The sequence below is a fragment of the Capra hircus genome, unplaced genomic scaffold, assembly GCF_001704415.2.
Source record: "Capra hircus breed San Clemente unplaced genomic scaffold, ASM170441v1, whole genome shotgun sequence".
Lineage (NCBI taxonomy): Eukaryota > Metazoa > Chordata > Mammalia > Artiodactyla > Bovidae > Capra > Capra hircus.
The window spans coordinates 528,277-547,400 of NW_017190073.1; the positions used below are offsets into that span (position 1 = coordinate 528,277).

General features: G+C 38.9%; 1 protein-coding gene across 3 annotated transcripts in view; it reads left to right on the forward strand.

Moving 5' to 3' along the window:
- Positions 1–19,124, forward strand: part of VAMP7 (vesicle associated membrane protein 7) — an 86,567-nt gene that overhangs the window by 34,611 nt on the left and 32,832 nt on the right. For all 3 annotated transcript variants that reach the window (XM_005700541.3, XM_005700540.3, XM_018045048.1), the window contains exon 5: positions 4,522–4,612. In XM_005700541.3, coding sequence (XP_005700598.1) covers positions 4,522–4,612 — 91 coding nt within the window. The remainder of the gene's footprint in view (positions 1–4,521; positions 4,613–19,124) is intronic.

A 19,124-nucleotide genomic window follows, 5' to 3' on the forward strand; every position in this document is an offset into this window, starting at 1 on the left:
TTATATTCTGTGCAGCCAAAGGTGGAGAAGCTCTATACAGTCAACAAGAACAAGACTAGGAGCTGACTGTGGCTCAGATCATGAACTCCTTATTACCAAATTCAGACTTAAATTGAAGAAAGTAGGGAAAACCGCTAGACCATTCAGGTATGACCTAAATCAAATCCCTTATGATTCTACAGTGGAAGTGAGAAATAGATTTAAGGGTCTAGATCTGATAGATAAGAGTGCCTGATGAACTATGGAATGAAGTTTGTGACATTGTATAGGAGACAGGGATCAAGACCATCCCCATGGAAAACAAATGCAAAAAAGCAAAATGGCTGTCTGGGGAGGCCTTACAAATAGCTGTGAAGAGAAGAGAGGTGAAAAGCAAAGGAGAAAAGGAAAGATATAGGCATCTAAATGCAGAGTTCCAAAGAATAGCAAGAAGAGATAAGAAAGCCTTCTTCAGTGATCAGTGCAAAGAAATAGAGGAAAACAGTAGACTGGGAAAGACTAGAGATCTCTTCAAGAAAATTAGAGATACCAAGGGAACATTTCATGCAAAAATGGGCTCGATAAAGGACAGAAATGGTATGGACCTAGCAGAAGCAGAAGATATTAAGAAGAGGTGGCAAGAATACACGGAAGAACTGTACAAAAAAGACCTTCACGACCCAGATAGTCATGATGATGTGATCACTAACCTAGAACCAGACATCTTGGAATGTGAAGTCAAGTGGGCCTTAGAAAGCATCACTACGAACAAAGCTAGTGGAGGTGAGGGAATTCCAGTTGAGCTGTTTCAAATCCTGAAAGATGATGCTGTGAAAGTGCTGCACTCAATGTGCCAGCAAATTTGGAAAACTCAGCAGTGGCCACAGCACTGGAAAAGGTCAGTTTTCATTCCAATTCCAAAGAAAGGCAATGCCAAAGAATGTTCAAACTACCACACAATTGCACTCATCTCACATGCTAGTAAGGTAATGCTCAAAATTCTCCAAGCCAGGCTTCAGCAATAAGTGAACCGTGAACTCCCTGATGTTCAAGTTGGTTTTAGAAAAGGCAGAGGAACCAGAGATCAAATTGCCAACATCCGCTGGATCATGGAAAAAGCAAGAGAGTTCCAGAAAAACATCTATTTCTGCCTTATTGACTATGCCAAAGCCTTTGACTGTGTGGATCACAATAAACTGTGGAAAATTCTGAAAGAGATGGAAATACCAGGCCACCTGACCTGCCTCTTGAGAAACCTGTATGCAGGTCAGGAAGCAACAGTTAGAACTGGACATGGAACAACAGACTGGTTCCAAATAGGAACAGGACTACGTCAAGGCCGTATATTGTCACCCTGCTTATTTAACTTATATGCAGAGTACATCATGAGAAACGCTGGACTGGAAGAAACACAAGGTGGAATCAAGATTGCTGGGAGAAATATCAATAACCTCAGATATGCAGATGACACCACCCTTATGGCAGAAAGTGAAGAGGAACTAAAAAGCCTCTTGATGAAAGTGAAAGAGGAGAGCGAAAAAGTTGGCCTAAAGCTCAACATTCAGAAAACGAAGATCATGGCATCTGGTCCCATCACTTCATGGGAAATAGATGGGGAAACAGTGGAAACAGTGTCAGACTTTATTTTGGGGGGCTCCAAAATCACTGCAGATGGTGACTGCAGCCATGAAATTAAAAGACGCTTACTCCTTGGAAGAAAAGTTATGACCAGCCTAGATAGCATATTCAAAAGCACAGACATTACTTTGCCGATTAAGGTCCGTCTAGTCAATGCTATGGTTTTTCCTGTGGTCATATTGGACTTTGAAGAAGGCTGAGCGCCAAAGAATTGATGCTTTTGAACTGTGGTGTTGGAGAAGACTCTTGAGAGTCCCTTGGACTGCAAGGAGATCCAACCAGTCCATTCTGAAGGAGATCAACCCTGGGATTTCTTTGGAAGGAATGATGCTAGAGCTGAAACTCCAGTACTTTGGCCACCTCACGTGAAGAGTTGACTCTTTGGAAAAGACTCTGATGCTGGGAGGGATTGGGGGCAGGAGAAGAAGGGGTCGACAGAGGATGAGATGGCTGGATGGCATCATGGACTCGATGGACGTGAGTCTGAGTGAACTCCAGGAGATGGTGATGAACAGGGAGGCCTGGTGTGCTGCGATTCATGGGGTCACAGAGTCGGACACGACTGAGCGACTGAATTGAACTGACTGTGCTAAAAGTCTTTGTCTGTGTGGATCACAAGAAACTGGAAAATTCTTAAAGAGATGGGAATACCAAACCACCTTACCTGTCTCCTAAGAAACCTGTATGCAGGTCAGGAAGCAACAGTTAGAACCAGACATGGAGCAATGAACTGGTTCCAACCTGGGAAAAGAGTATGTCAAGGCTGTATATTGTCACTCTGCTTATTTTACTTACATGAAGACTGCATCATGTGAAATGCCAGGCTAGATGAATCACAAGATGGAATCAAGGTTGCTGGGAGAAATATCAAAAAACTCGGAAATTGCAGATGATACCACCCTAATGGCAGAAAGCGAAGAACTAAAGAGCCTCTTGATGAAAGTGAAAGAGGAGAGTGAAAAAGCTGGCTTAAAACTCAGCATTCAGAAAACAAAGATCATGATATTTAGCCCCATCATTTCATGCAAAATAGATGGGGAGAAGTGGAATGAGTAACACGTTTTATTTTCATGGGCTCCAAAATCACTACAGACAGTGACTCCAGCCGTGAAATTAAAAGATGCTTGCTCTATGAAAGAAAAGCTATGACAAACCTAAACAGTGTATTAAAAAGCAGAGATACCACTTTTCCAACACAATCCATCTAGTCAAAGCTGTGGTTTTTCTAGTAGTCATGTACAGATGTTAGAGTTGGACCAGAAAGAAGATTGGGGCTTCCCTGGTGGCTCAGACAGGAAACAATCTGCCTGCAATGCGAGAGATCTGGGTTCAATCCCTGGGTTGGGAAGAGCCCCTGAAGGAAGGCATGGCAACCCACTCCAGTATTCTTGGCTGGAGAGTCACTATGGACAGAGGATTCTGGCAGGCTGTAGTCCATGGGGTCTCAAAGAGTCAGACGTGACTGAGCTACTAAGTACAGTATAAAGACAGTTGAGTGCCGAAGATCTGATGCTTTCAAACTGTGGTGCTGAGAAGACTCTTGAGAGTCCCTTGGACAGCAAGGAGATCAAATCAGTCAGTCCTAAAGGATATCAACCCTGAATGTTCATTGGAAGGACTGATGCTGAAGCTGAAGCTCTAGTACTTTGGATACCTGATGCAAGCAGCCAACTCACTGGAAGACCCTGATGCTGCGTTAGACTGAAGGCAAAAGGAGAAGGGGCGACAGAGGATGAGATGGTTGGATAGCAACACCTACTCAATGGACATGAGTTTGAGGAAACTCTTGGAGATAGTGAAGGACAGGGCAACCTGGCATGCTGCAGTCTATGGGATCTCAAAGAGTCACACATGACTTAGTGACTGAACAGCAATGTGTTGTGCAACAGAAACTAACAAACTCTCATAACAAACTCATAATGTCAAAACAGACTCATAGAAAAAGAGATCAGAGAGCTGGGGTTGTGGGGAGGGATGATTGGATGAAAGTGGTCACAAAAGTACAAACTTACAGTTATAAGATAAATACTAGGGATATAGTGGACAACATGATAAATATAATTAACAGTGCTTTATGTTATATATGAACATCATTGAGAGTAAATCCTAAGAGTTCACATCATAAGGGGAAAAAAGGTATTTAGTTCCGCTGGCAGCAAAACTTTCAATTTAGCCAGTTTGTCTTTAGCTCCAGATATGTGTGTGAACCTCTAAACAAATCTGTGACAGGATCTTGTCTATAAATGGAAAGAATAATAATGCTATCTTCATAGAGTTTTTGCATGGTTTAAATAATATCCCATATTTGAAGCACTTAGCGCAGTGAAGTGACTGGAATATTGTGTATTATGAAGTCTACAATTATTTGCTATAGATAATAACTTCAAAATATATACTCTCATTTATACTCTTACATTTTTAGATCCTATAATAAGCCAGTGAAAATAGCATGCATACTCTGATCCCAATAGATTCAAAAATAGATGCCCAGAAGCTAGGCCAGTCCCTACCTCATCACACCCAAGAAATAGGAAAAGATTAAGAGTACCTTTTCCCTAACCTGTTACCTCTGCCTCAGCTACAGTCTTCTCCTTTCTTCCTTGTCTGAACATAGATTATATAACACCCTACTTCTGCCCAGGAATCTCAGATGTGTATTTGATATCCTTAGCTTTATTTCATTTGAAATAAGGTGATCTTTTTATACTATAACACTTATATTTCATATGGTAGCAAATTTTATGCTTTTGTATATTTTTTCCCTAGGTCTGGTAACAATTTTTGAATGAAGTGACATCTCTTTTGTGCTTGTGTTGTAGCTTTTATGTGTCATTCCTCTTCTGTTTGTTTTCGTATTGTGAATAATGTCTGGGTATCATATGTTAAATCATATTTTTTTTATAGAAGCATCACTCTGAGAATAAGGGCCTAGATAAAGTGATGGAGACTCAAGCCCAAGTGGATGAACTTAAAGGAATCATGGTCAGAAATATAGGTATGTTTCATGACATACTCTGCATGTATGTGGGCAAAAATGATATTAGATTACTTGATTGGGGTCAAATCATTCTAGAGAAACTGAAATAGCACTTCTTTATTCTTAATATTGGAAGCTAATTGTCAGCTGAGTTGTGGATATTTCTTACCTCTAATACTGCCTGCTGTATGAATGGTTTCTTTTAGCATTTATGACTTTCTTCATTCTAAATTGGTTAGTTTAGGGACTTCCCTGGAGGTCCAGTGGTTAAGACTTCTTCCAATGCAATGGATGAGGGTTCAATCCCTGTTTGGAGAGCTGAGATCCCACATGGCTTGAGACCAAAAAACCAAAGCACAAACCAGAATCAGTGTTGTAACAAATTCTGTAAAGATGTTTTTAAAAAATAAAAACATTAGTTTACTTAGCAAAACTTATGTCTAAGACCCTTAAATAGTTCAGCAGTTTAGAATAATTCAATTTGGGCTAGAAATACCCAGATAGTTATTATCAATATAGATACTTAGAGTATAACTCTTTGACCTCCTTATAAAGTTTGTAGCTCTTGACTGAAAGAAATAATTGGATCAAAAAGCTGTTGTATTCTTCAAGAAAATGAACTGTGACATAAATTCCATTGGCCTGTGTTTTGTCAAGAACCTATATAGCACATTAAAATAATCCAAGAAAATACATCAAGTTTATTTTTTTGATTGATTATAATGATGGTATTTAGATTTAGGATGATGTTAATTTTTTACTAGCTCCAGTTTTCACATTGTAGTTCTTAGGCTAGCAGCATCAGCATCCTCTGGGTTCATTTCAGTTCAGTCACTCAGTCATGTCTGACTCTTTGCGAACCCATGGACTGCAGCAAGCCAGGTTTCCCTGTCCGTTACCAACTCCCGGAGCTTACTCAAACTCATGTCCATCGAGTTGGTGATGCCATCCAACCATCTTATCCTCTGTCATCTCCTTCTGCTCACTCTTTCAATCTTTCCCAGCATCAGGGTCTTTTCCATTGATTCAGTTCTTTGCATCATGTGGCCAAAGTATTGGAGTTTCAGCTTCAGCATCAGTCCTTCCAATGAATATTCAGGACTGATTTCCATTAGGATGGACTGGTTGGATCTCCTTGCAGTCCCAGGGACTCTCAAGAATCTTCTCCAACACCACAGTTCAAAAGCATCAATTCTTCAGTGCTCTGCCTTCTTTATGGTCCAACTCTCACATCCATACATGACTACTGGAAAAACCATAATTTTGACTAGACGGACCTTTGTTAGCTTCATGTACCAGGTTTTTCAGCTGGAAACTGGCTTTAAGAAGCATTTCACCTGACTTCTCCAGGACCAAGCTGTTTCCTTAGAATTGATTGTGATTAACCTGCAAGCAGTTTGAATTGAGCTGTTTGAATAGTAAAATGTTTGAGCTGTTTAAAATCATTTTTTAAACTCTAGGGAAAAACCTCTAAGAATTGAAATCCCAGTTATCTAAATATTTTGAGGGTGCTCCCCCCAACAGGTTTCCAGCTGATGTGTCTTCTAACTATATGGACTGACTTGCCCAAAGGCAATTTAGAATACCAATGGCCAATGGGGAACTTTTGAAATTCTCAAACTTAATTTCCTTAAAGCCAGATTTAATTACAAAAGCTCAAAAATTTCCAGACGTGAGTGGAATGCTTATTTCATTTGGTATTTTGGGGCTTCCCAAGATTATCAGGAGTCTCCCTAAAATTGTCTCTCTAGAATAAAATTTTTAAATGAACTGAGGCGAACAGTGAAAGATAAAATGGCTCCCAAAGCTTCAGGCTCTTCCTTGGCTTTTTTTTTTGTTTCAGGCTCTGCCTCCAGTGCCATCTCGTCTCTCTCCCTCTGCTCTTCGTGGCTGGACTCTACAACTGGCCACCATCTTCCCACTTCCTTTCTGTTAGGGGAAACACACTGACTGAAACTGCCCACCCTGGCCAGGCACTGAACAGTGTATTTGGAAACTTAGTTGATCAGTAGCAGACACTCTTATGTAGCACTGATTTAGAAGTTTCTGTTATAGTAAGTACTGTTATAAATATTTTTATGCCTATTATTTTTTTCTTCGGCTTATCAGGTGGCACAGGGGTAAAGAATCTGCCCATAAATGCAGTAGGTTCAGGAGACAGGGGTTCAATCCCTGGGTTGGGAAGATCCCCTGGAGGAGGAATGGGAACCCACTTCAGTATTCTTGCCTGGCAAGTCCCATAGACAGAGGAGCCTGATAGGCTACAGTCCATGAGGTTGCAAAGAGTCTGACACAACAACTGAGCATCATGCTTATTTTTCTTGTTTTGTTGAGATTAATTCCCAGAATTGGGATTAATAATCAAAAGGCAGAAACATTTTTACATTTCTTAATATGTATGTCTCTTGGTTATTTGAAGGGATTTTCTTTCTTTGATGTTAATTTTGATTGTATGTCTAGATGCAGACTAGAGAACCTAGTGAAAAACTACTAATATTTTTCTCTCTTTTTGGTCACCAAATATATTTATTTTGCTTGAAAGTGGAAGCAGCCACCTGCTGAAATATTATTTATTGCAGATGTGTAATGTTTCCAGAAAATGAACCTTTTTAATCAACTCCTTTTAAATGGCTTATTTTTAGAATTATAGAAATAACAAATTTAAAATGTAGGAAAAACATATCTAATCTTCTCCCTTTGCTTTTTAGCAGCTTTATTGAAATGCAATTCACATACCATACAATTCATCCTTTTAAACTGTACAATCCAACTGTTTTTACTATATCCACAGAGCTGTGTGACAATCATCACAATCAGTTTTAGAACATTTTCATTATCCCCAAAAGAAATCCTGTACCCATTTACAGTCACTCCTCTTTTCTCTTCAACCTCCAGACCTAAGCAGCAATTAATCTCCTTTCTGTGTACATGTATTTGCCTGTTCTTGACATTTCATATAAATGGAGTTATATAAAACATGGCTTTAGTGATTTTGAAGTATATAATACAATATTATTGACGATGATTAGTATACTGTACACTAGATGTCCAGAACTTATTTTCTAGTTGTAAATTTATACCCTTTCACAGCATCGCTCCAATTCCTTTCCCCTCCCGTCTTGGTACTAACCATTCTGGTTCAGCAAGGTTTACATTTTTAGATTCCACATATGATTAACATCATACAATATTTGTCTTTCTTTGACTAACTTAACTCACTAAGCATGGTGCCCTCAAGATTCATCCCTGTTGCAAATGACAGGACTTCCATCTTTCTCATGGCACAGTAATATTCCACTGTATATATGCACCATGCCTTCTTTATCTATTCATCCATTGATGGGCACTTAGTTCATTTACATATCTAGACTGTTGTGAATAATGCTGCACTAAACATGGGAGTATAGATATCCTTTCAGTATCCTGCTTTCATTTCCTTTAGATAGATACCCAGAAATGCAGTTACTAGATATATGTGTTAGTTATAGTTTTAATTTTTTAAGGAAACTCCATGCTGTTTTTCTTAGTGATTGAACCAATTTACATTCCCGCCAGCAGTGCATAAGTCTTCCCTTTAATCCATATGCTCATCAATACTTATGTCTTATCTTGATGTTAGCTATTCTGATTGGTATAACGTTGATATCTCATTGTGGCTTTTATTTGCATGTTCTTGTTGATTTGTGATGTTGAGCATTTTTAATGTACCTGCTGTCCATTTGTATATCTTCTTTGGAAAAATTCTATTCAGTCCCTCTGCCTATTTTTAAATCAGATTTTTTTTTTTTGTTGAGTTGTATTAATTCCTTATACATTTTGGATGATAAACCCTTATCCAGTAAATGGTTTGTAAATGTTTTCTCCCATTCTATAGGTTACCTTTTCATTTTGTTGATTGTTACTTTTCCTGTCCAGAAGCTTTTTAGTTTGATGTAGTCCAACTTACAGATTTTGCTTTCATTGCTTGTGCTTTTGATATCCTAAGTATCATTGCAAAGACCAGTGTCAAGAACTTTCTTCCTATATTTTCTTCTAGGTGTGTATTGGCTTCAGGTCTTACGTTTAAGTCTTTTATCCATTTTATATTAATTTTTGAGTGATGTATATTGGGGTCCAGTTTCCAGTTTCTACATGTGGTTATCCATGGGGTTTTCTGAACACCATTTTTTGAAGAGGTTATCCTTTCTCTCATTGAGTATTCTTGATTCTCTTGTCAAATCTTAGTTTACCACATGCATGGGGGTTTGTTTCTGGTCTTTCAGTTTTGTTCCTTTGGTCCACATATCTATTTTTGCCAGGAATACTGTTTTAATTACTATAGCTTTATTAGTATAGCTTGAAATCAGGAAGTGTAATGCCTCTGTCCTTGTTCTTTCTCAGGATTTCTTTGGCTATTTGGGATCTTTTTTAGTTTTGTACACATTTTAGGATTTTTTTTTCTATTTCTGTCAAAAATGCCATTAGAATTTTGATGGAGATTGCATTGAATCTGTAGGTGACTTTGGCTAATATGAACATTTTAGCTATTAATTTTTCTGATCCATGGACGTAGGATATATTTCCATTTGTTTGTATCTTCTTTAATTTCTTTCATCAAAGTCTTGGAGCACATGGATCTTTACTTCCTTTTTTTTTTCAATATTTGTTTAAACTGGATATTTCTTTTTTTTCAGTTTTATTTATTTACTTTACAATATTGTATTGATTTTGCCATACATTGACATGGATCCGCCATGGGTGTACATGTGTTCCCCAACCTGAACCCCCTCCCACCTCCCACCCCATCTCATCCCTCTGGGTCATCCTAGTGCACCAGCCCCGAGCACCCTGTATCATGCATCGAACCTGGACTGGTGATTCGTTTTACATATGGTAATTTACATGTTTCAATGCCATTCTCCCATAACATCCTGCCTTTGCCCTCTCCCAGAGTCCAAAAGACTGTTCTATACATCTGTGTTTCTTTTGCTGTCTTGCATACAGGGTTTTTGCTACCACATTTCTAAATTCCATATATATGTATTAGTATACTGTATTGGTGTTTTTCTTTCTGGCTTACTTCACTCTGTATAATAGGCTCCAGTTTCATGCACCTCATTAGAACTGATTCAAATGTATTCTTTTTAATGGCTGAGTAATACTCCATTGTGTATATGTACCACAGCTTTCTGATCCATTCATCTGCTGATGGACATCTAGGTTGTTTCCATGTCCTGGCTACTATAAACAGTGCTGCGATAAACATTGGGGTACACGTGTCTCTTTCAATTCTGGTTTCCTCAGTGTATAGGCCCAGCAGTGGGATTGCTGGGTCATATGACAGTTCTATTTCCAGTTTTTTTTTAAGGAATCTCCACACTGTTCTCCATAGTGGCTGTACTAGTTTGTATTCCCAACAACAGTATAAGAGGGTTCCCTTCTCTCCACACCCTCTCCAGCATTTATTGCTTGCAGACTTTTGGATAGCAGCCATTCTGACTGGCGTGAAATGCTATCTCATTGTGGTTTTGATTTGCATTTCTCTGATAATGAGTGATGTTGAACATCTTTTCATATGTTTGGTAACTATCTGTATGTCTTCTTTGGAGAAATGTCAGTTTAGTTCTTTAGACCACTTTTTATTGGGTCGTTTATTTTTCTGGAATTAAGCTGCAGGAGTTGCTTGTATATTTTTGAGATTAATTCTTTGTCAGTTGCTTCGTTTGCTATTATGTTCTCCCATTCTGAAGTCTGTCTTTTCAGCTTGCTTATAGTTTCCTTTGTTGTGCAAAAGCTTTTAATTTTAATTAGGTCCCACTTGTTTATTTTTGCTTTTATTTCCAATGTTCTTGGAGGTGGGTCACGGAAGATCCTGCTTTGACTTATATCGGAGAGTGTTTTGCCTATGTTTTCCTCTAGGAGTTTTATAGTTTCTGGTCTTACGTTTAGATCTTTAATACACTCTGACTTTATTTTTGTGTATGATGTTAGAAAGTGTTCTAGTTTCAGTCTTTTACAAGTTGTTGACCTGTTTCCCCAGCACCACTTAAGAGATTGTCTTTTCTCCATTGTATATTCTTGTCTCCTTTGTCAAAGATAAGGTGTCCATAGGCACATGGATTTATCTCTGGGCTTTCTATTTTATTCCAGTGATCTATATTTCTGTCTTTGTGCCAGTACCATACTGTCTTGATGACTGTGGCTTTGTAGTAGAGCCTAAAGTAAGGCAGGTTGATTCCTCCAGTTCCATTCTTCTTTCTGAAGATTGCTTTGGCTATTTGAGTTTTTTTGTATTTCCATACAAATTGTGAAATTATTTGTTCTCAGTTCAGTTCAGTTCAGTCACTCAGTCATGTCCGATTCTTTCCGACCCCATGAAACGCAGCATGCCAGGCCTTCCTGTCCATCACCATCTACCGGAGTTCTCTCAGACTCACGTCCATTGAGTCCGTGATGCCATCCAGCCATCTTATCCTCTGTCGTCCCCTTCTCCTCCTGCTCCCAGTCCCTCCCAGCATCAGAGTCGTTTCCAATGAGTTAACTCTTCACATGAGGTGGCCAAAGTACTGGAGTTTCAGCTCTAGCATCACTCCTTCCAAAGAAATCCCAGGGTTGATCTCCTTCAGAATGGACTGGTTGGATCTCCTTGCAGTCCAAGGGACTCTCAAGAGTCTTCTCCAACACCACAGTTCAAAAGCATCAATTCTTTGGTGCTCAGCCTTCTTCAAAGTCCAACTCTAACATCCATACATGACCACAGGAAAAACCATAGCCTACTAGATGGACCTTAGTCGGCAAAATGATGTCTCTGCTTTTGAATATGCTATCTAGGTTGGTCATAACTTTTCTTCCAAGGAGTAAGCGTCTTTTAATTTCATGGCTGCAGTCACCATCTGCAGTGATACTGGAGCCCCCAAAAAGAAAGTCTGACACTGGTTCTACTGTTTCCCCATCTATTTGCCATGAAGTGATGGGACCGGATGCCATGATCGTCTTTTTCTGAATGTTGAGCTTTAAGCCAACTTTTTCACTCTCCTCTTTCGCTTTCATCAAGAGGCTTTTTAGCTCCTCTTCACTTTCTGCCATAAGGGTGGTGTCATCTGCATATATGAGGTTATTGATATTTCTCCCGGCAATCTTGATTCCAGCTTGTGTTTCTTCCAGTCCAGCGTTTCTCATGATGTACTCTGCATATAAGTTAAATAAGCAGGGTGACAATATACAGCCTTGACGTACTCCTGTTCCTATTTGGAAGCAGTCTGTTGTTCCATGTCCGGTTCTAACTGTTGCTTCCTGACCTGCATACAGATTTCTCAAGAGGCAGGTCAGGTGGTCTGGTATTCCCATCTCTTTCAGAATTTTCCACAGTTTATTGTGATCCACACAGTCAAAGGCTTTGGCATCGTCAATAAAGCAGAAATAGATGTTTTTCTGGAGCTCTCTTGCTTTTTCCATGATCCAGCGGATGTTGGCAATTTGACCTCTGGTTCCTCTGCCTTTTCTTAAACCAGCTTGAGCATCAGGGAGTTCACGGTTCACGTATTGCTGAAGCCTGGCTTGGAGAATGTTGAGCATTACTTTACTAGCATGTGAGATGAGTGCAATTGTGCGGTAGTTTGAACGTTCTTTGGCATTGCCTTTCTTTGGAATTGGAATGAAAACTGACCTTTTCCAGTCCTGTGGCCACTGCTGAGTTTTCCAAATTTGCTGGCATATTGAGTTCAGCACTTTCACAGCATCATCTTTCAGTATTTGAAACAGCTCAACTGGAATTCCATCACCTCTACTAGCTTAGTTCGTAGTGATGCTTTCTAAGGCCCACTTGACTTCACGTTCCAAGATGTCAGGTTCTAGATGAGTGATCACATCATCATGACTATCTGGGTCGTGAAGGTCTATTTTGTACAGTTCTTCTGTGTATTCTTGCCACCTCTTCTTAATATCTTCTGCTTCTGTTAGGTCCATACCATTCTGTCCTTTATCAGCCCATCTTTGCATGAAATGTTCCCTTGGTATCTCTAATTTTCTTGAAGAGATCTCTAGTCTTTCCCAATTTGTTGTTTTCCTCTATTTCTTTGCATTGATCGCTGAAGAAGGCTTTCTTATCTCTTCTTGCTATTCTCTGGAACTCTGCATTCAGATGCCTATATCTTTCCTTTTCTCCTTTGCTTTTCGCCTCTCTTCTTTCACAGCTATTTGTAAGGCCTCCCCAGACAGCCATTTTGCTTTTTTGCATTTGTTTTCCATGGGGATGGTCTTGATCCCTGTCTCCTGTACAATGTCACGAACCTCCGTCCGTAGTTCATTAGGCACTCTTATCTATCAGATCTAGACCCTTAAATCTATTTCTCACTTCCACTGTAGAATCATAAGGGATTTGATTTAGGTCATACCTGAATAGTCTAGCGGTTTTCCCTACTTTCTTCAATTTAAGTCTGAATTTGGTAATAAGGAGTTCATGATCTGAGCCACAGTCAGCTCCTGGTCTTGTTTTTGTTGACTGTATAGGGCTTCTCCATCTTTGGCTGCATAGAATATAATCAGTCTGATTTCAGTGTTGACCATCTGGTGATGTCCATGTGTAGTCTTCTCTTGTGTTGTTGGAAGAGGGTGTTTGCTATGACCAGTGCATTTTCTTGGCAAAACTCTATTAGTCTTTGCCCTGCTTCATTCCGCATTCCAAGGCCAAATTTGCCTGTTACTCCAGGTGTTTTTTGACTTCCTTTGGGTGTTAGTTCTAAAAGGTCTTGTAGGTCTTCATAAAACCGTTCAACTTCAGCTTCTTCAGTGTTACTCGTTGGGGCGTAGACTTGGTTAACTGTGATATTGAATGGTTTGCCTTGGAGACAAACAGAGATCATTCTGTCGTTTTTGAGATTGCATCCAAGTACTGCATTTCGGACTCTTTTGTTGACCATAAAAATACCATTGGTAGCTTAATAGGGATTGCATTGAATCTGTAGATTGCTTTGGGTAGTATACTCTTTTTCACTATATTGATTCTTCCGATCCATGAACACAGTATATTTCTCCATCTATTAGTGTCCTCTTTGATTTCTTTCATCAGTGTTTTATAGTTTTCTATATATAGGTCTTTAGTTTCTTTAGGTAGATATATTCCTAAGTATTTTATTCTTTTCATTGCAATGGTGAATGGAATTGTTTCCTTAATTTTTCTATTTTCTCATTGTTAGTGTATAGGAATGCAAGGGATTTCTGTGTGTTGATTTTATATCCTTCAACTTTACTATATTCATTGATTAGCTCTAGAAATTTTCTGGTGGTGTCTTTAGGGTTTTCTATGTAGAGATCATGTCATCTGCAAACAGTGAGAGTTTTATTTCTTCCTTTCCAATTTGGATTCCTTTTATTTCTTTTTCTGCTCTGATTGCTGTGGGTGAAACTTCCAAAACTATGTTGAATAGTAGTGGTGAAAGTGGGCACCCTTGTCTTGTCCCTGACTTTAGGGGAAATGCTTTCAATTTTTCACCATTGAGGATAATGTTGGCTGTGGATTTGTCATATATAGCTTTCATTATGTATAGGTATGTTCCTTCTATTCCTGCTTTCTGGAGGGTTTTTTTTTTTTAATCAGAAATGGATGTTGAATTTTGTCAAAGGATTTTTCTGCATCTATTGAGATAATCATACAGTTTTTATCTTTCAGTTTGTTAATATGGTATATTACTTTGATTGATTTGCAGATATTGAAGAATCCTTGCATCCCTGGGATAGAGCCCTGTGGTCATGATGTATGATCTTTTTAATATGTTGTTGGATTCTTTTTGCTAGAATTTTGTTAAGGATTTTTGCATCTATGTTCATCAGTGATATTGGCCTGTAGTTTTCTTTTTTTTTTGTGGCATTGTTTATCAGGTTTTTGGAGAATTTTGAGCATTAATTTACTAGCGTGTGAGATGAGTGCAATTGTGCAGTAGTTTGAGCATTCTTTGGCATTGCCTTTCTTTGGGATTGGAATGAATACTAACCTTTTGCAGTCCTGTGGCCACTGCTGAGTTTTCCAAATTTGGTGGCATATTGAGTGCAGCACTTTTACAGCATCATCTTCCAGGATTTGAAATAGCTCAACTGGAATTCCATCACTTCCACTAGCTTTGTTCGTCGTGATGCTTTGTAAGGCTCACTTGACTTCACATTCCAAGATGTCTGGCTCTAGCTGAGTGATCATACCATCGTGATTATCTGGGTTGTGAAGATCTTTTTTGTACATTTCTTCTGTGTATTCTTGCCACCTCTTCTTAATATCTTCTGCTTCTGTTAGGTCCACACCACTTCTGTCCTTTATTGAGCCCATCTTTGCATGAAGTGTTCCCTTGGTATCTCTAACTTTCTTGAAGAGATCTCTAATCTTTCCCATTCTACTGTTTTTCTCTACTTCTTTGCATTGACCGCTGAGGAAGGCTTTCTTAACTCTCTTTGCTATTCTTTGGAACTCTGTATTCAGATGCTTATATCTTTTCTTTTCTTATATCTTTCCTTTTCTTTTCTTATATCTTTCCTTTATCCTTTGCTTTTCACTTCTCTTCAGAGGTATTTGTAAGGCCTCCCCAGACAGCCATTTTGCTTTTTTGCATTTGTTTTCCATGGGGATGGTCTTGATCCCTGTCTCCTGTACAGTGTCACCAACCTCCATCCATAGTTAATCAGACACTCTATGTATCAGATCTAGAACCTTAAATCTATTTCTCACTGGCACGGATTGCCAACATCTGCTGGATCATGGAAAAGCAAGAGAGTTCCAGAAAAACATCCATTTCTCTTTTATTGACTATGCCAAAGCCTTTGACTGTGTGGATTACAATAAACTGTGGAAAATTATGAAAGAGATGGGAATACCAGACCACCTAACCTCCCTCTTGAGAAATCTATATGCAGGTCAGGAAGCAACAGTTAGAACTGGACATGAAACAACAGACTGGTTCCAAAAAGGAAAAGGAGAACATCAAGGCTGTATAATGTCACCCTGCTTATTTAACTTATATGCAGGGTACATCATGAGAAATGCTGGGCTGGAAGAAGCAGAAGCTGGATTTAAGATTGCCGGGTGAAATATCAATAACCTCAGATATGCAGATGACATATGCATATGTCACCTATGGCAGAAACTGAAGAGGAACTAAAAAGCCTCTTGATGAAAGTTAAAGAGGAGAGTGAAGAAGCCTGCTTAAAGCTCAACATTCAGAAAACGAAGATCGTGGCATCTGGTCCCATCACTTCATGGGAAATAGATGGGGTAACAGTGGAAACAGTGTCAGACTTTCTTTTTTGGGGCTCCAAAATCACTGCAGATGGTGACTGCAGCCATGAAATTAAAAGACGCTTACTCCTTGGAAGGAGAGTTATGACCAACGTAGATAGCATATTAAAAAGCAGAGATATTACTTTGCCAACAAATGTCCATCTAGTCAAGGCTATGGTTTTTTTTAGTGGTCATGTATGGATGTGAGAGTTGGACTGTGAAGAAAGGTGAGCGCCAAAGAATTGATGCTTTTGAACTGTGGTGTTGGAGAAGACTCTGAGGGTACCTTGGACTGCAAGGAGATCTAACCAGTCCATCCTAAAGGAGATCAGTCCTGGGTGTTCTTTGGAAGGGCTGATGCTGAAGGTGAAACTCCAGTACTTTGGCCACCTCATGCGAAGAGTTGACTTATTGGAAAAAACTGTGATGCTGGGAGGGTTTAGGGTCAGGAGGAGAAGGGGATGACAGAGGATGAGATGGCTGGATGGCATCACCAACTCAATGGACAAGAGTTTGGGTCAACTCTGGGAGTTGGTGATGGTCAGGGAGGCCTGGCATGCTGCAATTCATGGGGTCACAAAGAGGCGCACACGACTGAGTGACTGAATGAACTGAACTATCAGTGTTTGGTATTAGGGTGATGGTGGCCTCTTAGAATGAGTTTGGAAGTTTACCTTCCTTTGCAGTTTTCTGGAAGAGTTTGAGTAGGATAGGTGTTAGCACTTCTCTAAATTTTTGGTAGAATTCAGCTGTGAAGCTGTCTGGTCCTGGGCTTTTGTTTGTTGGAAGATTTCTGATTACAGTTTCAATTTCCATGCTTGTGATGGGTCTGTTAAGAGTTTCTATTTCTTCCTGGTTCAATTTTGGAAAGTTGTACTTTTCTAAGAATTTGTCCATTTCTTCCCAGTTGTCCATTTTATTGGCATATAGTTGCTGACAATAGTCTCTTATGATCCTTTGTATTTCTGTATTGTCTGTTGTGATGTCTTTATTTTCATTTCCTATTTTGTTGATTTGATTATTCTCCCTTTGTTTCTTGATGAGTCTGGCTAATGGTTTGTCTATTTTATTTATCTTCTCAGAGAACTAGCTTTTGGCTCTGTTGATTTTTGCTATGGCCTCTTTTGTTTCTTTTGCATTAATTTCTGCCCTAATTTTAAAGATTTCTTTCCTTCTACTAACCCTGGGCTTCTTCATTTCTTCCTTTTCTAGTTGCTTTGGTGTAGAGTTAGGTTATTTATTTGACTTTTTTCTTGTTTCTTGTAGTAAGTCTGTATTGCTTTGAAGCTTCTCCTTTGCACTGCTTTTACAGTGTGCTATAGGTTTTGGGTTGTTGTATTTTCATTTTCATTTGTTTCTAAGCATATTTTGATTTCTTTTTTGATTTCTTCTGTGATTTGTTGGTTATTCAGAAGTGTGTTGTTCAGCCTCCATATGTTTGAATTTTTAATAGTTTTTCTCCTGTAATTGAGATCTAATCTTACTGCATTGTGTGCTTGGAATGATTTCACTTTTTTTGAATTTACCAAGGCTAGGTTGATGGCCCAGGCTGTGATCTATCCTGGAGAAGGTTCCATGTGCGCTTGGTACAAAGGTGAAATTCATTGTTTTGGGGTGAAATGTCCTATAGATATCAATTAGGTCTAGCTTGTCTGTTGTGTCATTGAAAGTTTATGTTTCCGTGTTAATTTTTTGTTTAGTTGATATATCCATAGGTGTGAGTGGGGTATTAAAGTCTCCCACTATTATTGTGTTATTGTTTATTTCCCTTTCATACTTGTTTGTCTTACATATTGTGGTGCTCCTATGTTGGGTGCATATAGATTTATAATTGTTATATCTTCTTGGGTTGGTCCTTTGATCATTATGTAGTGTCCTTCTTTGTCTCTTTTCACAGCCTTTGTTTTAAAGTCTATTTAATGTGGTATGAGTATTGCTACTCCTGCTTTCTTTTGGTGTCTATTTGCGTGGAATACCTTTTTCCAGCTTTTCACTTTCAGTCTGTATGTGTCCCTAGTTTTGAGGTGGGTCTCTTGTAGACAACATATATAAGGGTCTTGTTTTTATATCCATTCAGCCATTTTGTCTTTTGGTTGGGGCATTCAACCCATTTACATTTAAGGTAATTATTGATAAGTATGATCCTGTTGCCATTTACTTTATTGTTTTGGGTTTAAGTTTATATACCCTTTTTGTGTTTCCTGTCTAGAGAAGATCCTTTAGCATTTGTTGGAGAGCTGGTTTGGTGGTGCTGAATTCTCTGAACTTTCGCTTGTCTGTAAAGCTTTTGATTTCTCCTTCATATTTGAATGAGATCCTTGCTGGGTACAGTAATCTGGGTTGTAGGTTTTTCTCTTTCATCACTTTAAGTATGTCCTGCCATTCCCTTTTGGCCTGAAGAGTTTCTATTGAAAGATCAGCTGTTATCCTAATGGGCATCCCCTTGTGTGTTATTTGTTGTTTCTTCCTTGCTGCTTTTAATATTTGTTCTTTGTGTTTGACTTTTGTTGATGTGATTAATATGTGTCTTGTGGTGTTTCATCTTGAGTTTATCCTGTTTGGGACTCTCTGGGTTTCTTGGACTTGGGTAATTATTTCCTTCCCCATTTTTGGAAGTTTTCAATTATTATCTCCTTAAGTATTTTCTCATGGTCTTTAATTTTGTCTTCTTCTGGGACTCCTATGATTCGAATGTTGCGGTGTTTAACATTATTCCAGAGGTCTCTGAGGTTGTCCTCATTTCTTTTAATTCTTTTTTTCCTCTCTGTTTCATTTATTTCTACCATTCTGTCTTCTACCTCACTTACCCTATCTTCTGCCTCCATTTTTCTACTGTTGGTTCTCTCCAGAGTGTTTTTTATCTCATTTATTGCATTATTCATTATATGTTGACTCTTTTTTATTTGTTCTAGGTCCTTGTAAAACCTTTCTTGCATCTTCTCGATCCTTGTCTCCAGGCTGTTTATCTGTAACTCCAATTAGTTTTCAAAATTTCGATCATTTTCACTATCACTATTCTGAATTCTTTATCAGGTAGATTCCCTATCTCTTCCTCTTTTGTTTGGTCTGGTGGGCATTTATCCTGCTCCTTTACCTGCTGAGTATTTCTCTGCCTTTTCATCTTGTTTATATTGCTGTGTTTGGGGTGGCCTTTCTGTATTCTGGCAATTTGTGGTTCCACTTTATTGTGGAGGTTCCTCACTGTGTGTGAGGTTGGACAGGAGGCTTGTCAAGGTTTCCTGGTTAGAGAAACTTGTGTCAATCTTCTGGTGGGTGGAGCTGGATTTCTTC